This window comes from Dreissena polymorpha, chromosome 13 (genome assembly GCF_020536995.1).
Source record: "Dreissena polymorpha isolate Duluth1 chromosome 13, UMN_Dpol_1.0, whole genome shotgun sequence".
Lineage (NCBI taxonomy): Eukaryota > Metazoa > Mollusca > Bivalvia > Myida > Dreissenidae > Dreissena > Dreissena polymorpha.
In genome coordinates this window covers 50,597,882-50,617,836 of record NC_068367.1, presented here as the reverse complement: position 1 = coordinate 50,617,836, position 19,955 = coordinate 50,597,882, and the positions used below count along the sequence as shown (strand labels likewise).

The following is a 19,955-nucleotide window of genomic DNA, read 5'->3' as shown; positions in this document are numbered from 1 at the left end:
TATCATTTTCATATCATTATGCCATCATTTCATATCATTTTCCAATCATTTTGTATCATTATTCCATCTTTTTTCATACCATTTTCCCATCATTTATATCATTTTCCCAATTATTTTCATATCATTATCCCATCATTTTCACTTGAATATCCTTTCATTTTGAAAGTAAACAAAAGAAACGGACTGAAAACAACACAATGTCATCAAAAAAGTTATTTAAAAACAAATTTTATCTATATTGAAAACTTTAGGTATACTTCAACTGTGTTTATCAGATGAGTTGTTATTTCGCAAATGCTTGCACGATGATCGGAAAATATGTATCTATAGTATAGAATGTCTTATTTATTTTAGTAAATATAACATTGTTTTATCAAAATTAACTTATTAATCTAATGATAGACCTTCATTACAAAATGTGTCCATGCATTTGCACATGTTTGTATATTTGACATCACTTGAATACGAGACAAGCATGTTTCCATAGGGCAAGGGTGCCCCAATATTCCACTTATGTCTCAAAAAACCACTAATATTAAAAACAATCTTTAATGTTTTAAGATCAAATTTGACTTTGGACCTCTAAGTTAGACCTTGACCTTTAAGGTAAGGACACAAGTGATACATGTGACAATCTGCCTCATTATGGTGGTCTTTGTGGTAAATTATTTATAAATAAAATTGCAATACGAGTGACAACGTAACATTCCAAACAAGGTGTTTTCATTTGTGACCTTCACCTTCGTGGTAGGGAGACAAGTGTTAAATGTATCACGATGTCGTATGATGGTTAAGATTTGTGCCAGGTTATTTTAAAATCTATTGATATGTCAAATATGTGACTAACACAGGAATATTACAACCACTTTGTGGCCAAATTTGACCTTTGTCTTCTAAGTTTGAACATCACATTCAAGGTAAGGAGACAGATTTAAAATGAAAAAAAAATGTCTTATAATGCTTTACATTTGTGCAAAATTAAACCCATCAAAAAATTCCAAAACTATGAGTGACACAGTAATTGTATTCTATTTTATGGCACAGATTTAATATTCAACTTCTAAATTAAACCTTAAGCTTTGAAGTAGTTACAGAGAATTTATTCGAAAATCCATCAATATATGTCAATGTAATGGCTGAGAGAGGAATCTTACGGTTTGGGGTAAGTGGACATATGACACAAATGACATGTATTGGTATTGGCTTTGAGAAAATCTTTAAAGTGAATGTTTTAGTATAAACTGTGTGAGCATTGTAAAGAGCCCCTGTCTCTCACACACAAAGACACCAAGTACGGGCTTCCATTAGGCCTATCAAATCTTTGATTAGACAGAGTTATGTATACCTTAAGATTATCAGTCTTAAAATAGTTCAATCCCTATTATGATCCACAACAAAATAACAAGAACTAATTCTGACCTGACTTAATAAGTGAACATACTCAAAAAGTCAAATTTTTTACCACTTTATACCCCGCCTTATGAGCAGGTTGACTTATGAGTGAGTTCTTATGGGATTTAAGATAACCAAAAAGGTCTTACTAAGCGAGCACTTACTGAGTTTGATCCTGGGAAATCGTAGCCACCCATGACCTTCATGTAGGCTTTCTCAAGAATGGAGACCCAGAGCTCGCTCTTGTTGTTGGAATACGAGCACAGTAGCTCCCCGTATTGGCTCATTGGCAGGTAGTCATCCACTATCACCTGGCAGGGAAAGCAGTATATAACGGCCACCGGAAAAACTGTGCAAAACCAAATATTTACTTTCTTAACTACCCTTTTTTTTAACATTGCTTGGATGAGATAAAGCATGTGATAAAAATGTATTTATAGATTTGATTATTTTTGCTTACTTTTTTTTCACTATGGAATTTACCATGTTTTTTTTTGTTTTTCCATAGGATTTATGATTTTTTTTTATAATAATTTCAGTTATTATTAGCTATCAATTGAAAGCACAAAAGTATTTTTGCTAATTTATAGAAAAAATCCCATTTTAGTTTATATGGGAAAAAACCCATGAACAAATCTAATGTAATTGCATATATTAAGAAATTAATTGATTTTGTTGAATCAAAATACTTAATAATATTTACATGCATTATTACACATTTCTTATCATCATTAAAATTACAATTTTCTGGAAGCTTTATGAAAAAGTCTTTCAAAATTGGAAAAAACCTATGGGATTTTTTTCCATGTAAACTCCTATGGGTTTTTCCCATAAAAATATTAAACAAATTCTGCATTCTATGATTATACAGTTCAAAAATGATGTGCCAATACTCAAATATACAACCACAACACCCTCTTAAAAATTTCAAAATTTCGATGGGATTTCTTCCCCTACAAAAAATTGGGGAAAAAATCCCATGGGAAAATGAAAAAAAAAACTTGCAAAAGGTGATATGAAACAAGAGGGCCAAGATGGCCCTAGTTCGCTCACCTGAGAGGAGTTGGTTCATTCAATCTTTACCAAATGCCAAACTTGACCTAGATATTGCCCAGACAAACATCCTGGTCAAGTTTCATCATTATTTCATCTGCGAGTCATGATCAATGTACCTATGAAGTGTCATGATCCTAGGCGTAAGCATTCTTGAGTTATCATCCGGAAACCATTTTTCCAAGTTGAGTCACCTTGACCTTGACAGCCATTGTGTGAATACATTTTTTGGGCACTGTGACCTTCACCTTTGACCTAGTGACCTGATAATCAATAGGGGTCATCTGTGAGTCATCATCAATATACCTATGAAGTTTCATGAACCTAGGCATAAGCGTTCTTGAGTTATCATCCAGAAACCATTTTACTATTTCAGGTCACTGTGACCTTGACCTTTGACCTAGTGACATGAAAATCTATAGGGGTCATCTGCGAGTCATGATCAATGTACCTATGAAGTTTCATGATCCTAGGCCTAAGCGTTCTTGAGTTATCATCCAAAAACCATTTTACTATTTTGGGTCGTGACCTTGACCTTTGACCTAGTGACCTGAAAATCAATACAGGTTATCTGCGAGTCATGATCAATGTATCTATGAAGTTTCATGAACCTAGGCATAAGCGTTCTTGAGTTATCATCCGGAAACCATTTTACTGCTTTGGGTCACCGTGACCTTGACCTTTGAACTAGTGACCTGAAAATCAATAGGGGTCATCTGCGAGTCATGATCAATGTATCTATGAAGTTTCATGATCCTAGGCATAAGCTTTCTTGAGTTATCATCCGGAAACCATTTTACTATTTCGGGTCATCGTGACTTTGACCTTTGACCTAGTGACCTGAAAATCAATAGGGGTCATCTACAAGTCATGATCAATGTACCTATGAAGTTTCATGATCCTTGGCATAAGCGCTCTTGAGTTATCATCTGGAAACCATCTGGTGGACGGACGAACCGACATGAGCAAAACAATATACCCTCTCTTCTGCAAGCAAATTTCATAAAAATTGGGCCAAAAATGTGACTTCTACTGTGTTCACATGTTTTCACTATTTCATATATAGAGAAAAATGCCCCGCCCACTGGCGGCCATGTTTTTTCACCGATCCCCACCATTTTCAAATTCGTCCGAGATATCAATAAAACCAATGTTTTGACCAACTTTCATGATGATTGGGCAAAAAATTGTGACTTCTAGAGTGTTTACAAGGTTTCTCCATAGACAAATAGGGAAAACTGCCACTATATACATATATAGAAAAATGCCCCACCCACTGGCGGCCATGTTTTTTCACCGATCTTGACCATTTTCATACTCGTCCGAGACATCAATTGAACCAATGTTTTGACCAACTTTCATGATGATTGGGCAAAAATTGTGACTTCTATAGTGTTTACAAGGTTTCTCTATAGCCAAATAAGGAAAACCGCCCACTGGCGGCCATGTTTTTCAACGGATCGGAACCACTTTTGAACTCAACCAAGGTATTATAAAGACAAACATTTTGACAAAGTTACATGAAGATTGGGCATGAAATGTGACTTCTACAGTGTTTACAAGGTTTTTCTTTTTTTGACCTTGTGACCTAGTTTTTGACCCAGCACAACCCAGTTTCGAACTCGGCCGAGATTTCATTGGGACAAAGCTTCTGACCAAGTTTCATGAAGATCAGACAATAAATGTGGCCTCTAGAGTGTTTACGAGCAAATGTTAATGGCCGAGATTTCATTGGGACAAAGCTTCTGACCAAGTTTCATGAAGATCAGACAATAAATGTGGCCTCTAGAGTGTTTACGAGCAAATGTTAACGAACGGACGGACGGACGGACATACAACGGACAAAGACCGGTCAGAAAGCTCACCTGAGAAATCAGGTGAGCTAAAAAAAACATTAATGAAAGAAAAACGAGGGACAAAATTGTCACAAAACCAGGTTTTCATTGTGAAAAAAAAATCTGATAAGGGGAGACAACTCAAACTGAACTTTTGAAATGAACAAACAAAATAAACCCCCTTTGTAAGTTTGTTTCAAAATAAATCTATTTTTAGTCGTGGCGACCTTGGCATTAGAGATATTGATGTGATTCTTTCGTGCGACACACCGTCCCATGATGGTGAACAAATGTGCCAAATGATTTTAAAATCTCACAATAAATGACATAGTTATGGCCCGGACAAGCTAATTTATGGCCATTTTTGACCTTTGAACTCAAAGTGTGACCTTGATCTTGGAGATATCGACGTAATTCTTTCGCGCGACACACCATCTAATGATGGTGAACAAATGTGCCAAATGATTTTAAAATCTGACAATGATCGACAAAGTTATGGCTCGGACAAGCTAATTTATAGCCTTTTTTGACCTTTGAACTCAAATTGTGACCTTGACCTTGGCGATATCGACATAATTTTTTCGCGCAAAACACTGTCTAATAATGGTGAAAAAATGTGCCAAATGATTTTAAAATCTCACAATGAACGACAAAGTTATGGCCCGGACAAGCTTGTTCCGCCAGCCAGCACGCCCGCTAGCCCGCCCGCCGACATTCGCCAATCTAATAACCAGTTTTTTCCTTCGGAAAACCTGGTTAATAAATATATAAAAAAATTAAATAAAAAAGAAGCATTTTATCACATATTTTATCTAAAATATGCATATCATAAAGGAAAAAGGTACTTAAATAAGCAAAATTTCGGTTTAGCATAGATTTCTCTTTGGCCTTTCTATTTCAGTTTTATAACAATAGCAGCAAACATGTAAATATGGACACATTTTAATGTCTTATTTCAGAAAATCTATACTTCCAGCAGTCAATCTTGTGTGGATGTATTTTGACACAAATTTTATGTGAATAATATAATAATAAAACATACTTGCCAAACAACTTTTCATGTTCACAAAAAATAAGTCACTTTAAAAACAATTACAAATTAAATTAACATGAATCATCAGTTTATGCACACTTTCAATAATGGCTCAGTAGATTCTTAATTCTAAATGAAACACAATATTTTCTAGTTTACTTGAGTGCAAACTCCCCCAGGTTGTGTAAAGGAAAATATTGTTTGTCATTGTAAGATGTTATATTATTTAAACATGAGAAATGTAAGTGTTATCAATGGGAATATTACGATAATAGTTTATATAAGAGCTTGTTCTGGGAAACCTAAATAATCAGAGATGGCAGAGTCTGCTTTAACTGAATTTTTTTTCCAGGATGTTTGTTCTAAACAATGTCTAGTTTAGGCGGAAAGTGCTGTCCCTGGTAAGACCCTACGCATGTGCATTAAGCCCAATTTTCCCAGAAGGAGACTCCAGTACTTACTTTCTTACTCCAGTACTTAATTTCTTACTCCAGTACTTACTTTCTTACTCCAGTACTTACTTTTTTACTCCAGTACTTACTTTCTTACTCCAGTACTTACTTTCTTACTCCAGTACTTACTTTCTTACTCCGGTACTTACTTTTTTACTCCAGTACTTACTTTCTTACTCCAGTACTTACTTTCTTACTCCAGTACTTACTTCTTTACTCCAGTACTTACTTTCTTACTCCAGTACTAACTTTTTTACTCCAGTACTTACTTTCTTACTCCAGTACTTACTTTCTTACTTCAGTACTTACTTTCTTACTCCAGTACTTACTTTCTTACTCCAGTACTTACTTTCTTACTCAAGTACTTACTTTCTTACTCCAGTACTTACTTTCTTAATCCAGTACTTACTTTCTTACTCCAGTACTTACTTTCTTACTCCAGTACTTACTTTCTTACTCCAGTACTTACTTTCTTACTCCAGTACTTACTTTCCTGTGAACTCCGTTGATGTTTAGTTTGACCATGTATTTGCCACATGGGTTGTACACAGGGTCCCCCTCACGGTTCTGTGGGTACACAATGCTGCAACAACACAGGGCCTACATGTAGCATATGAGTCATGCTCGAGGAAAACTTAATGCATGTGCATAAAGTGTCTTCCCAGATAGCCTGTGCAGTCCACACAGGCCAAAAAGGGTTAACATTTTCCAATTCTATGTTTCTTTTTTTGTTTCAAGGAAGTCTCTCCTCAGAGAAAATCAAGTTAAGGCACAAGACGTTTCGAACCTGATTTGCCTGTGAAGACGGCATGACCCTGATAAGCCTGTGAAGACGGCATGACCCTGATTAGCCTGTGAAGATGGCACAGGAGAACCTGGGACAACACTTTATAAGCACATGCAATGAGCCCAGTTTACCCACAGTTCATTTCATTAAAAAAAAAACTTATTTCACAATTTGCAACATTTTCTCAGCAATAGATTTACTTAAATAAAATTATTAACAAAACAAGAGATGTGTTTGTCAGAAACACAATGCCCCCTACTGCGCCGCTTTGACTTATTTATATAAAAAATTAATCATTTGGCAAGTGCAGATAATTATCTCCCTTTAAAGCTTATTACTTCCCTTGGATTTGTTGCTTGACCTTTGACCTTGAATGATGACCTTGACCTTTCACCACTCAAAATGTGCAGCTCCATGAGATACACATGCATGCCAAATATCAAGTTGCTATCTGAAGCAATGAAGCTATGAGCATTTTTCGAAACCTAAACGCAAAGTGTGACAGACAGACAGACGGACAGACGAACAGACAGACAGACGGACAGACCGAACACTATATGCCCTCCTTGGGGGGCATAATAAATAGAAATATGCCTTCTTTATGGCAAACCTAATAATTTTGTTGTTGTCTGATCAGTATTTTGGTATGTAACTAAAAAAATTATAACTGACATCTTACGCTTAACAGTTTGCGAATACAAAAAAGAAAACAATTTCCAGATTTTAAGTGCTCAGTGAAACTTCTTTTGACATGAGCCAATATTGACAAGGTTCAACATAACCACCTACCTTGTTATCAGCTTCTTTTTAAATCTGCGTTCATATTGTGCACTGATTGCCAGTGATGCCACAAAACTGCAGTCGGATACCACCGTCTGAAAGTATATATACTCATATTATTATCATCGCTCTGTTAAAAGGGGGTTTATGCATGTTCATAAAGCAAAAGCGGAAAGTGGTGTCCCAAATTAGCCTGTGGATGACACTCTACACACAAGAATGAAACCAAATTCACTGAACGAGGCTCCAAATTCAAGTTTTATTAATAATTCAAAAAAGTTTTTTTCACGACTTTATTTGATTAATTTGTAGACACGGTATTTGTTTTTTGCTATTTATAAGGTTCCCCAAAAGTGATAAAATAAATACTCTAAATCAGAAACCAAACTGACGTCAGCATGATGCTGTGCTAGGTATATTAAGGATCACAATGTTGTAATAAATAGGATAAATATGGCTACTGCCTTATGACTTGGAGGTCCCAGATTTGATACGCTCCTACAGCGTTCTAAGACCTTTCAAACATTGTACTGATTCTCCCAGTTAATATACACAAGAATGTGTCTATAATTACACAGCTTTGACGTACAACTGTACACTGAGCCAGAATTTAGATTTAATTCACTATAAGCTTTCCCTTGTCGTGCCTTACTCTTCATTAATTGAAAAGTCTAAGAATAATTGTTCACTGAAGACTATAGTTTTTATCCTCTTAGGGCTGACACAAGCATGTAACATTTTCTGTCGTATACTAAAGCTGAATATGCATATATCATATGAGGGTTGTCACAAATATTTTACACTTCCTGTCATAAACTAAAGCTGGATATGAATATATCATATGAGGGCTGTCACAAAAGTTTTTAAAGTCCACAAATGACAAATATTTCTACAAAATACCTATTGTATACTAAAGCTTTATATGAATTTATCATTTGGGGGTTTCTCAAAAGCTCTTTTAGTCCTAAGATAACAAATATATCTACAATTGGGGTTTCGCAAAAGCTCTTTACGTCCACGAATAACAATTACATCTACAACATACAGTACACTCCACGCGTTTTCCCCAAAAAACGTGCTACCTGTCGTTAACTAAAGCTGGATGTGCATAAAGATCTGAAGGTTGTCACAAAACATGTAATATTATCTGTTGTTAACTAAAGCAGGATATTGCAAAGATCAGATTTGCAAAGATCATCTGTTCCTTAAGTCTACACATGACGCATATTTTTACAAAATACCTGTGGTATATTATATGTGGATGCTGCATATATCATCTGAGGGTTGCCACAAAACATGTTACACTACTTGTTGTATTAAATGCCTACACTCCATAGATCATACAACATACCTGTCGTATACTAAATGCTGACACTGCATAGATCATCTGAGGGTTGTCACAGAAGTCCTCAGGACGGACCCACTTGCCAATCTGTTGTTTCTGTTTGGCAGACAGTGCCAGCTTGCCATCCTTGTCACTGAAATATGGGAAAACTGGGCTTAATGTATGGGCATAGTGTTGTCCAAGATTAAACTGTGCAGTCTGCACAGGCTAATCAGGAACAACACTTTCTGTCTGCACTGGATTTTTATTTGGAAGAGAGCTCCCTTATACAATACTCTCTCCTTTATTCAATACTCTCTCCTTTATACAATACTCTCTCCTTTATACAATAAAATCCTTAATAGTGAAAAGGTTCGTCCATGATTAGTCTGTGCAAACACCATAACCTAATCTGGCATGACACTTTATAAAATTTACTGAACCACACAAATTGTATTTATTCATATATTTATTTTATTTATTTATTTCTTTTTTTTTTGGGGGGGGGGTATTTTTGTCAACATTTTCAGAGCCAATTTAAGGGCAAATTCTTTTTTCATTTGATCTGCATTCTGGGAAAACTGAAGGTCATTTCCAAATCAGCCTGTGCAATCAGCACAGGCTAATGAGGGAAGACACTTCTTGCCTACACTGGATTTTCACTTAGTGGACAAAGCCAGCTTACCAACGTTGTCACTACAGTACGAGAATAACAGCTGCCAGATAAAAATAACCAAAGAACATTGAGTTTTTATTTTATTTAGGTTTTTTTGTGCCAACAATTTCAGAGCCAATAGCAGAGAAATCCTTAGCTAAGATCATTTGAGCTGCTTTCTTGGAAAACAGGGCATAATACATGAGCGTAGTGTCATTCTAGATTCTATTTTCTCAACACTTTCTGCCTACACTGGATTTGTTTTGAAGAGACCTCCTTTAAAAAAAAATAACAAAAAATTAACAAGAGAGCCTGAAAGGCGCAAAGTTCTTACCTGAGATAACAAGATATTATTGGGACAAATCTTTTGACCAAGTTTCATGAAGATCGGAAAATAAATGTGGCCTCTAGAGTGTAAACAAGGTTTAACTATAGCCATATAAGGAAAAATGCCCCGCCCCCTGGCAGTTATGTTTTTCAACCAACCAGCATCATTTTTGAACTTTTCCAAGATATTATCTGGATGAATCTTCTGACCAAGTTTCATTAAGATCTTACAGTAAATGTGACCTCTAGAGTGTTAACAAGATTTTACTATAGCCATATAAGGAAAAATGCCCCGCCCCTTGGAAGCCAGGTTTTTCAAGCAAACATAATTATTTTCACACTCATCCAAGATATCATTGAGACCAATCTTCTGATCAAATTTCATTAAGATTGGACAATAAATGTGGCCTCTAGAGTGTTAACAAGGTTTTACTAAAGCCATTTATAGCCATATAAGGAAAAATGCCCCGCCCCTGGTGGCCCTATTTTTAAAGCAAGCAAAACCATTTTGGAACTTATCCAAGATATCATTGGGACAAATCTTCTGACCAAGTTTCATGATAATCGGAAAATAAATGTTACCTCTAGAGTGTTAACAAAGTTTTTCTAAAGCCATATAAGGAAAAATTACCCGCCCCCAAGGTGGCCATGTTTTTCAACCAATCAGCATCATTTTTGAACTCGTCCAAGATATTATTGGGATGAATCTCTTTACCGAGTTTCTTGAAGATCGGACTATAAATGTGGCCTCTAGAGTGTTAACAAGATTTTACTATAGCCATATACAGCCATATAAGGAAAAATGCCCTGTCCCTTGGCAGCCATGTCTTTCAAGCAAACGTAACCATTTTCAAACTAATTCATGATATCAATAAGACAAATATTCTGACCATATTTCATGAAGATTGGACAATAAATGTGGCCTCTAGAGTGTAAACAAGGTTTTACTATAGCCATATAAGGAAAAATGCCCCGCTCCCTGGCGGCCATGTTTTTCAACCAAAGGGAATCATTTCTGAACTCGTCTAAGATATTATTGGAATGAAGCTTCTGACCAAGTTTCATGAAGATTGGACAATAAATGTGGCCTCTAGAGTGTTAACAAGATTTTACTATAGCCATATAAACCCATATAAGGAAAAATGCCCCGCCCCTTGGCAGCCATGTTTTTCAAGCAAAGGTTACCATTTTCAAACTTATCCAAGATATCATTGGGAAAAATCTTCTAACCAAGTTTCATGAAGATTGGACAATAAATGTGGCCTCTAGAGTGCTAACAAGGTTTTACTATAGCCATATCAGGAAAAATGCCCCGCCCCCTGGCGCCATGTGTTTCAACCAACCGGCATCATTTTCAAACTCGTCCAAGATATTATTGGGATAAATCTTCTGACCAAATTTCATGAAGATCAGACAATATATGTGGCCTCTAGAGTGTTAACAAGATTTTACTATAGCCATATTAAGAAAAATGCCCCGCCCCTTGGCAGCCATGTTTTATTTAACGGATCTCAACCATTTTCGAACTCAGCCCAGATATCATAAGTACAAATATTCTGACAAAGTTTCATGAGCATTGGACCAAAAGTATGACTTCTAGAGTGTTAACAAGGTTTTACTATAGCCATATAAGGAAAACTGCCCTGCCCTGCCCTCTGGCAGCTATGTTTTTCAACAGACCAGAACCATTTTCAAACTCATCCAAGATATTGTTAGAAAAAATGTTCTTACTAAGTTTCATGAAGATTGGACAATAAATGTGACTTCTAGAGTGTTAACAAGGTTTTACTATACACTAAAGCCATATAAGGTAAACTGCCACGCCCCCTGGCGGCCATGTTTTACATTCAACTGGAACCATTTTCGAACTCTTCCAAGATATAATTGAGACACATGTTCTGACCAAGTTTCATGAAGATTGGACTAAAAATGTCAAAAATGTGACTTCTAGAGTGTTAACAAGGTTTTACTATAGCCATATAAGGAAAACTGCCCCGCCCCTGGCAGCCATGTTTTTCAACAGACCAGAACCATTTTCAAACTCATCCAAGATATCGTTAGAAAAAATGTTCTGACTAAGTTTCATAAAGATTGGACAACAAATGTGACTTCTAGAGTGTTAACAAGGTTTTACTATACACTAAAGCCATATAAGGTAAACTGCCACGCCCCCTGGCGGCCATGTTTTTCATTCAACAGAAACCATTTTCCAACTCTTCCAAGATATTATTAGAACACATGTTCTGACCAAGTTTCATGAAGATTGGACTAAAAATGTGACTTCTAGAGTGTTAACAAGGTTTTACTATAGCCATATTTGGAAAACTGCCCCGCCCCCTGGTGGCCATGTTTTTCATCCAACCTGAACAATTTTTTAACTTGTCCAAGATTTTATTGGGACACATGTTCCCACCAAGTTTCATGCAGATTGGACTAAAAATGTGACTTCTAGAGTGTTAACAAGGTTTTACTATAGCCATATAAGGAAAACTGCCACGCACCCTGGCAGCCATGTTTTTCAACCAACCGGAACCATTTTCGAACTCGTCCAACATATTATTGAGACACATGTTCTAACCAAGTTTCATGAAGATTGGACAATAAATGTGACCTTTAGAGTGTTAACAAGGTAAATGTTGACGACGCACAACGCACGACGGACAAAAGGCGATCACAATAGCTTACCATGAGCACGTTGTGCTCAGGTGAGCTAAAAATAAATGTCTAACAGAAAATAATGATTTTACAGAAATTGAGCGGATGATATCTTTTAATGGACGTTATTTTAGAAAGTAAACAAGAGCTGTCGCCATAAGATGTCATATGCCCCCCCAAAAAACGCTTTAATAGAAGTTATGAGCATTTTTCGAAACCTAAATGCAGATTTCGAAACCTAAACGCGGAAGTTAAAGGTAAAGGTCAAGGTCACAGGGGTCAAAATTTGTGTGGGTATGGAAAGGCCTTGTCCATATACACATGCATACCAAATATGAAGGTTATATCTCAAGGGACATAGAAGTTATGAGCATTTATCGAAACCTAAACGCAAAGAGTGACGGACAGACAGACAGACAGTGCGATCACTATAGGCTCTCCTTCAGGGGCATAAAAAGCCTTGAATCAAGAAAATGAGTGAAAAAGGTTTCAGAATGTAACAAATGTGTTCAAGCCCGGTGGCTTACCTGAAAGGCACAGGAAATGCAAACTTCTCTCTCACATCTGTAACCATGAAGGGTACATAGGTCCGGCCATTGATGTTTGAGGTTTCTCTACAATTTAGGTACACAAATTGACCATGTTTAAAGCACAGATATTTATTGTAAATAAATATATTGTGTTACAGACAGTTACAGTAGCTCTGCAAAAACATGTTTTGTTGGTGAAAATCTGGGTAAATATTTAATTATATTTTCATATATTTAATTTCAATTAAATGTGTACTTTTTGTTTGTTTATTTGGATGTTTCGTCATTTTCAAAATCATTTTACTAAAATAATAATAAAGTCTACACACTTTTTCTGGGTGCACTTGTTTACAAGTACTTTTTGCACATACTGATGTCAGACACTGACAAATGCCAATTCTTCAATCAAAGGTAGATTAATAATGGCAGTATATTTTATTTCATGACAAATCAACACAAAAGTTATACGGTCACATTTGAAATGGAACCTGGGCACATATTCACTAACCCAATCTTAGACTTAAGAATAAAAGATATAGACTCAATAAAAGTACCACACAGTTTTCAAGAGAAAAATGACACTTATATTATTAAAATATTATTCTTAGAAAAATCATTATGGGTGTTAACTGCCTTGCTAGACTTTCAAGTAGTTTTAGCACGTTTTTTAGGAAAAGGGGAAAATTAAAACTTTACTCTTTTATATGTAATGATATTTATTATATGAATACACATGTATGCATGAATGTAATATTCACAGCTGAATGGCTTTGTCCTTTTTCTTAAATGTATATCAATGATTTTTTCAACATTAGTTTCAGACAGTTCAGCCTTTATGCACAGTCTTAGTTTTCCTAGCCATTTTGAGTGTAATTGGGATTTATTAAATCTATAAAATGACATATTTGAGCATTTTTTTATCAATAAAATGGACAACATTGGAATGTTTTTATCAACAAATGTTGACACAATATAGATACATCAGGCCTTTCCCTGGCCATTTTGGGAAAAAAATGCAATTCATGTGAAAAGTCCACTGATTTGGGAAAAACTAATTTAATATAACTCTTAATAATAATTCAAAAGCATATAAATTATAGTTATATACTTTGTTAGTTGTTTATGAAATAAGTTTGAGATATATTTATCATAAGACAGTTCTTTTTTTTTAACATCTGGAGGGGATTTTTTCTAAAAAATGGGGGGAAAATATATACTCTTTTTTGAGGGGAATGGGGCCGAATATCGGCTCCGAAATTGCCATAAAAAAACACTGACGGCTATAAGAATATTCCTTATTTGTAGACTGTAGAATAGGTTGGTGAATACCAGACTGTAGATCTTTGTATTTGTACACAGCACAAGTTTTACTAATTCCTTATCTTTTTTACCTTCATAGACTTTTTCAAAGTTTATTTTTATAAATGGGCTACATTTTCTTTATGTTACTCAACAAAACAAAAACGCAGTAAAACTTGTTGGGTATAAATTTACTTTTATCCCAACTGGATACTAATCTTTGCATTTGAAGTAAAACACCTCATCAACTGAGCTAGGCTTTTTATCCTTTTTTTTACCTCAAAACATCAATCTCTTCCTTTGTGTATCCACCAGGTCCTACATTTACTGCCCCTGACCCTTGTTGTGACCTTGCCCTAGTGACTTTTTGACCCGCTGATCCTTGACCTTCATTATCATCACAATCAACGAAGGCCCCAAATCCCAACGGCGGGACAACCTTTCCTGTAGAGGTCACAGGCTTGTTGGTCGGGTTTGGCTGGATATCTGTTTTTGGTAGCGTAGGGGATGTTGACTGTGACAGAGACAGTAATTTCTTTATTGCTTCTGCCCTGGAAAAAAATTACACCAGCAGGTTCAAGTGTTATTTTAGAATGGGAAATCACAAACTAACATTAAATTATATGAAGCAAAAAAAGGTTCACATTAACCAATTGAGCCTCGCTATTGGAAAGTGGGGGTTTATCATTATGTATGTGCGTAAAGTGTCTTCCACACAGGCTTATCAGGGCCAACACTCTCCTCTTGTATGGTATTTTTCGCTTAATAGAAGTCTCTTCTTAGCGAAAATCCATCTTAAGCCTAAAGCGTTGTCCCTTTTAGACTTAAAAGCCTTATATGAGACGAAAATGTACGCACATGCTTTGAGTTTTCCCTGAACAAGGCTTATTAATGAATTGAGGATCACAAAATCAAATTTTCTTACAGTCTGTGTTTACCATATTCAATTTGTTTTTTGTTTATACAGAATGGGAATAATTAAAATTATGCAATTACACTGAATTCGTGAAATTTGAGTACGACTGATATAAATTTAAACACCAAGTAAAAATTTTGTTTCATAAGAATCTGGAGGACTGAAAAACATTAACCCTTTCAGCGCTGGAACCGAATTTTAAAGGCCTTTGCAAACAGTTTGGATCCAGATGAGACGCCACAAAATGTGGTGTCTCATCAGGATCCAAACTGTTTGCTATTCTGATAGTATTCTTTGAAAAAAATCAAAGAAAATGCTAATTTTAGAAATTCAGCAGACGACATTTTAGCAGACGACAAATTTCCCAGCATGCAAAGGGTTAAATAACTAAGATAGAACACCATGGCCATGTGACCAGACAGTGACTTTGGCAATAAGATTATATTAACCCTTTGCATGCTGGGAAATTTGTCGTCTGCTAAAATGTTGTCTGCTGAATTTCTAAAATTAGCATTTTCTTTGATTGTTTTCAAAGAATACAATCAGAGTAGCAAACAGTTTTGATCCTGATGATTCTGTGGTGTCTCATCTAGATCCAAACTGTTTGCAAAGGCCTTCAAAATTCGGTTTCAGCACTGAAATAGTTTATTATGTAAGAGATGAGATGTACTAAGATACCGTTCCAAAGCATTTGTAGCTAACTTGGTGACTTTGTCTTGTAATGCTTTATCTGTAGATGAATCCCTCTGAAAATAAAAGACAATTCATATATTATGTTTGTATTAATTAATGGACTTTAAAGGAAAAATAAGAAATATATAATTAGATGTTAACAAATACATAGACCTTAAAACACTGAAAGCCTCTAAATAAATCATTAAAGCATCATTTTTATCTGACAGTAAAAATAATATGCTATTTATTTCAATCTGATAACTTCATAAGAATGGGAACAACTGTTTTCTCTCATTTTCAAATTTCTTTTGAATAACTTCATAAGAAATTAGTGCAACTATTGTATTTAATTGAGTCAATTAATATTAAATTATAATCACACTTTGCATAAAGAAAAATCACATCTTTGCTGTATTTATTTAATACAAGCCTCATTCTGGTAAAACATTTTCCCAGAGCTCAACTTAAACAAGAGCTGTTTGTGAAACACAATGCCCCATACTGCCCCGCTTTGAAGCCATACATTTGACATTTGACCTTGAATGATGATCACGAACCTTGACCTTTCACCACTCAAAATGTGCAGCTCCATGAGATACACATGCATGCCAAATATCAAGTTGCTATCTTCAATATTGCAAAAGTTATGTCCAAGGTTAAAGATTTGGGACAGACACACACATAAAATGACACACACATACATTGACAGACACATACAATATGACAGACAGACAGACTTACTCTATTGTATTAGCTACAGCTACTACATACAATGTTAATGCACAGCTCCACAGCCTCTGTGTACAGATCCTTGGCTCCCTCGATGTTCCCTGCCTCATCCTCATCAAACGCCTGCTTGATCAGAAAGTGGGCCCTCTCCACCTCCAACTTAGAGGGAAATATTCAATGCATCAGTGTCAGTAGTTTTGTTTGGTTGAAGTTTGGTTCTTTATTCGACCCCATTGCCAATATTAGAAAGAAAAATGTATATCCCAAATGAGTGCTTACAATTCCCAATTGATGGAAATATTGAGCCTTGTTCTGAAAAAATGTGGCCTCATGCATGTGCATACAGAGTCATCACAGATCAGGGATGACATTATCGCCTATACTGGATTTTGACTTTGAAGAGACTTCATTTTAACAACAAAATCCCTAAAACAGAAAGTGAATTTCATGATTAGCCAGTGCAGACTGGTTTATCTGGGACCACACTAAACACACATGCACTAAGCCCAGTTTTCCTAGTTCAAGGCTCTATTGTATGCATGATCAAAACTGGAAACATTCTATGCATTATGTCATAACCGGAAATATTCTATGCAGGATGTCTCAACCGGAAATATTCTATGCATGATGTCATAAGCCGAAATATTTCATGCATGATGTCATAACCAGAAATATTCTATGTATGATGTCTCAACCGGAAATATTGTATGCATGATGTCATAACTGGAAATATTGTATGCATAATGTCATAACCGGAAATATTCTATGTATGATGTCATACTGGAAATATTGTATGCATGATGTCATAACTGGAAATATTGTATGTATGATGTCATACTGGAAATATTATATGTATGATGTTATAAACGGAAATATTCTATGCATGGTGTCACAACCATTTAAACATTAATCCGTTGTAAATAAAATGCAACATTTAGTTTATATTCCTACTCAGCTCTAGATGTTTAACCATAGTTAATATAATATTGAAAACATGTCCCCTCAATTTTAAAGGGTTTGCAGCACACACAATTCACACCAATTTCCAAAGTTTAGTCACAACAACAAGATTTGTCCGCCCAGGTCCCTTTCCAAAAATGGTCAGAAAAAAATGACCTTGATATTTAAACCGTACTGACACACATGTAAACATGACAAAGGCTACTCTATTCTTTTTTTTTTTACTATAACCACTTGTGAAATAAATTGAATCAAAAGGCAAAGGCAACAAATTCCCTTAATCCTTATCATATTTGACACTTATCAAAGGATTGAATTCATCCACAAGATAAACAAATATGCAGTTAAACTTAAAAAAGAAATCTCTACAATTGACATGTACCTGTTGGGATGTTTTGGTTGTGGAATGAGGCTGCGTATTTGTTGATGCTGAAAAAAAATAACAATGCTTGATTGTGCACATTTCAATAGAAGATTCCATTAGGTGTTCCAACATTATTTGTTATATATATATTCACTAGTATGGGTGCAGATCATCAAACATCAATTTTCCAATTACAATTTCTAGCAAGATCATGTATAATGGGAATTTGTCTTGATTGCTCATTCCATGGAGATTGTAAGTCTACTGCTGATTTTTTTAGAGCAAATTTTTCTTTATATCAATTGAAAAACATAGGTTCATGTATACATATGTTCAAGGTCAGATTATATGTACATTGTTTTTATTAATATTTTTGTAAAATTTGGCTTTTCTTGTTCACCGTTTTGACGTTAAAATAATAAAAACAGCACATAACTGCAGCATATTATTAATTAAAATTATTAAGCCCTTGTTTTTTATCTCAAGAATACTATTTATTGAATTATTTGTATGAAGATAAGCGTGAATTGTTCAAGTGAAAATTACACATTTCTTTTCTGTTCTGTAATCAGTCGTAACATGCTAATGGAATCATACAGCTTTGTCAATCAAGTCACCTTCATCTAATAGATTACCAGGTTAATTAAACAAACGAGCTTCTCTTGTTAAGATTACAGTCTTCATTCACAGCTTATTGCCTTTGATTCAAGGTATGTTTAGTAGCTAATTAAGGCAGGTATAAAGGGATGTCACGTGTCCACTCTGGTTACAGAAGGGATATACAATGTATTGCATTTAGGTTCTCATAGGTTTAGGTCAATAGATTGCTTTTATATATTGTGTTAAATGTCTAAGGTTCACTACTGTTTGCATTAAGGTCTACATGGTTTTTAAGTCAGCATACTGCTAATTAATTTGCAAAGGTGAAACATATTTTAATGAGCATTGGTCTTGGAAAAGTTGACTTTATGCATGTGCCTGAAGGGTAATGTTGTCCCAGATAACCATATGTGTCTTGTTCTGACAAAACTGGGCTTAATTCATGCGCGTAAAGTGTCGTCCCAGATTAGCCTGTGCAGTCCGCACAGGCTTATCAGAGACGACACTTTCCGCTTCAACTTGATTTTCGGTAAGAAGGGACTTCCTTCAAACTAAAAATACCATACAAGCGGAAAGTGTCGTCTCTGATAAGCCTGTGCAGACTGCACAGGCTAATCTGGGACGACACTTTACGCACATGAATTAAGCCCAGTTTTCTCAGAACAAGACACATATGCAGTCCACACATGCTAATCAGGGACAACAATTTTGGCCTAGATTGGATTAAATTCCGAGAGACTTACTTTAATAGAAAAACTCAGTTAAATCCAAAAGCATTTCCCCTGATTAGCCTGTGAAGACTTCAAAGGCTAATCAGGGACAATACTTTAATAAATTATGCACATGCATTATGCCCTGTTTTTCCAGGCTCAAATGACTTTCACTACCAGCTTATTTCTACTCACCACTCTTCAGTTGCTGTGCTCTCTCATTATACTCGTTTGCCTTTCCTGTTATGTTTGGGATTTTAGAGCCACTGTGTGCCGCATTACATAAGGCTTCTGCTGCTTCCTGTAACAATGTTGCATTCTTTAAAAATGATGGCTACTTATAAATTAATCCAGTTCCATCTATATTATCTATGTCTTTTAAAAATACAAAGTAATTTTCACACCGCTTGTTATTTACAGTAGGTTGTTCTTGCCTCTTGGCTTCATATGGTTGATCATTTCATTAACATCTAATTTATACAACGTAAATCGCTGACGAGCTGGCTAATTAAAATTGTTATCAAAACATTTAAGTACTTGTGCAGCCTTAAACAAACAAAATTTCAAGATGTTTAAACATACAAATATACTTATATATCGGAAATGTTTCTCTTCTTGAAAAGGAACATAAATCGCTACACCTTGAGAAAACTAAACCTACATGTGTAAAAACTATTTTAACTGATCAATAACAAGAGTGCCAAAGTGTCACGAGATATGCCCGTTTGAAGGTTTCGGACAACTTGATAACTTTACCATGACCCAAATTTGATCTTGACCTTCATATCATCTAGACACCAGGGGTTCTGAAATATGCTGTCCGAGTTGTCCGAGTCGTCAATTTACCCTTCTGGGCAAGCAGTTTTTGAAAGCTGGCTT

The 19,955-nt window shown here is 35.4% G+C and overlaps 1 protein-coding gene across 4 annotated transcripts in view; it reads right to left on the bottom strand.

The window, feature by feature from the left end:
• LOC127855422 (calpain-7-like) overlaps positions 1–19,955 on the bottom strand; it is a 46,442-nt gene that overhangs the window by 17,108 nt on the left and 9,379 nt on the right. For all 4 annotated transcript variants that reach the window (XM_052390963.1, XM_052390962.1, XM_052390965.1 and 1 more), the window contains exons 3-12: positions 19,272–19,377; positions 17,785–17,831; positions 16,485–16,601; positions 15,717–15,784; positions 14,401–14,673; positions 12,821–12,907; positions 8,684–8,810; positions 7,342–7,427; positions 6,255–6,348; positions 1,557–1,703 (exon numbers count right to left, since the gene is read on the bottom strand). In XM_052390963.1, coding sequence (XP_052246923.1) covers positions 1,557–1,703; positions 6,255–6,348; positions 7,342–7,427; positions 8,684–8,810; positions 12,821–12,907; positions 14,401–14,673; positions 15,717–15,784; positions 16,485–16,601; positions 17,785–17,831; positions 19,272–19,377 — 1,152 coding nt within the window. The remainder of the gene's footprint in view (positions 1–1,556; positions 1,704–6,254; positions 6,349–7,341; positions 7,428–8,683; positions 8,811–12,820; positions 12,908–14,400; positions 14,674–15,716; positions 15,785–16,484; positions 16,602–17,784; positions 17,832–19,271; positions 19,378–19,955) is intronic.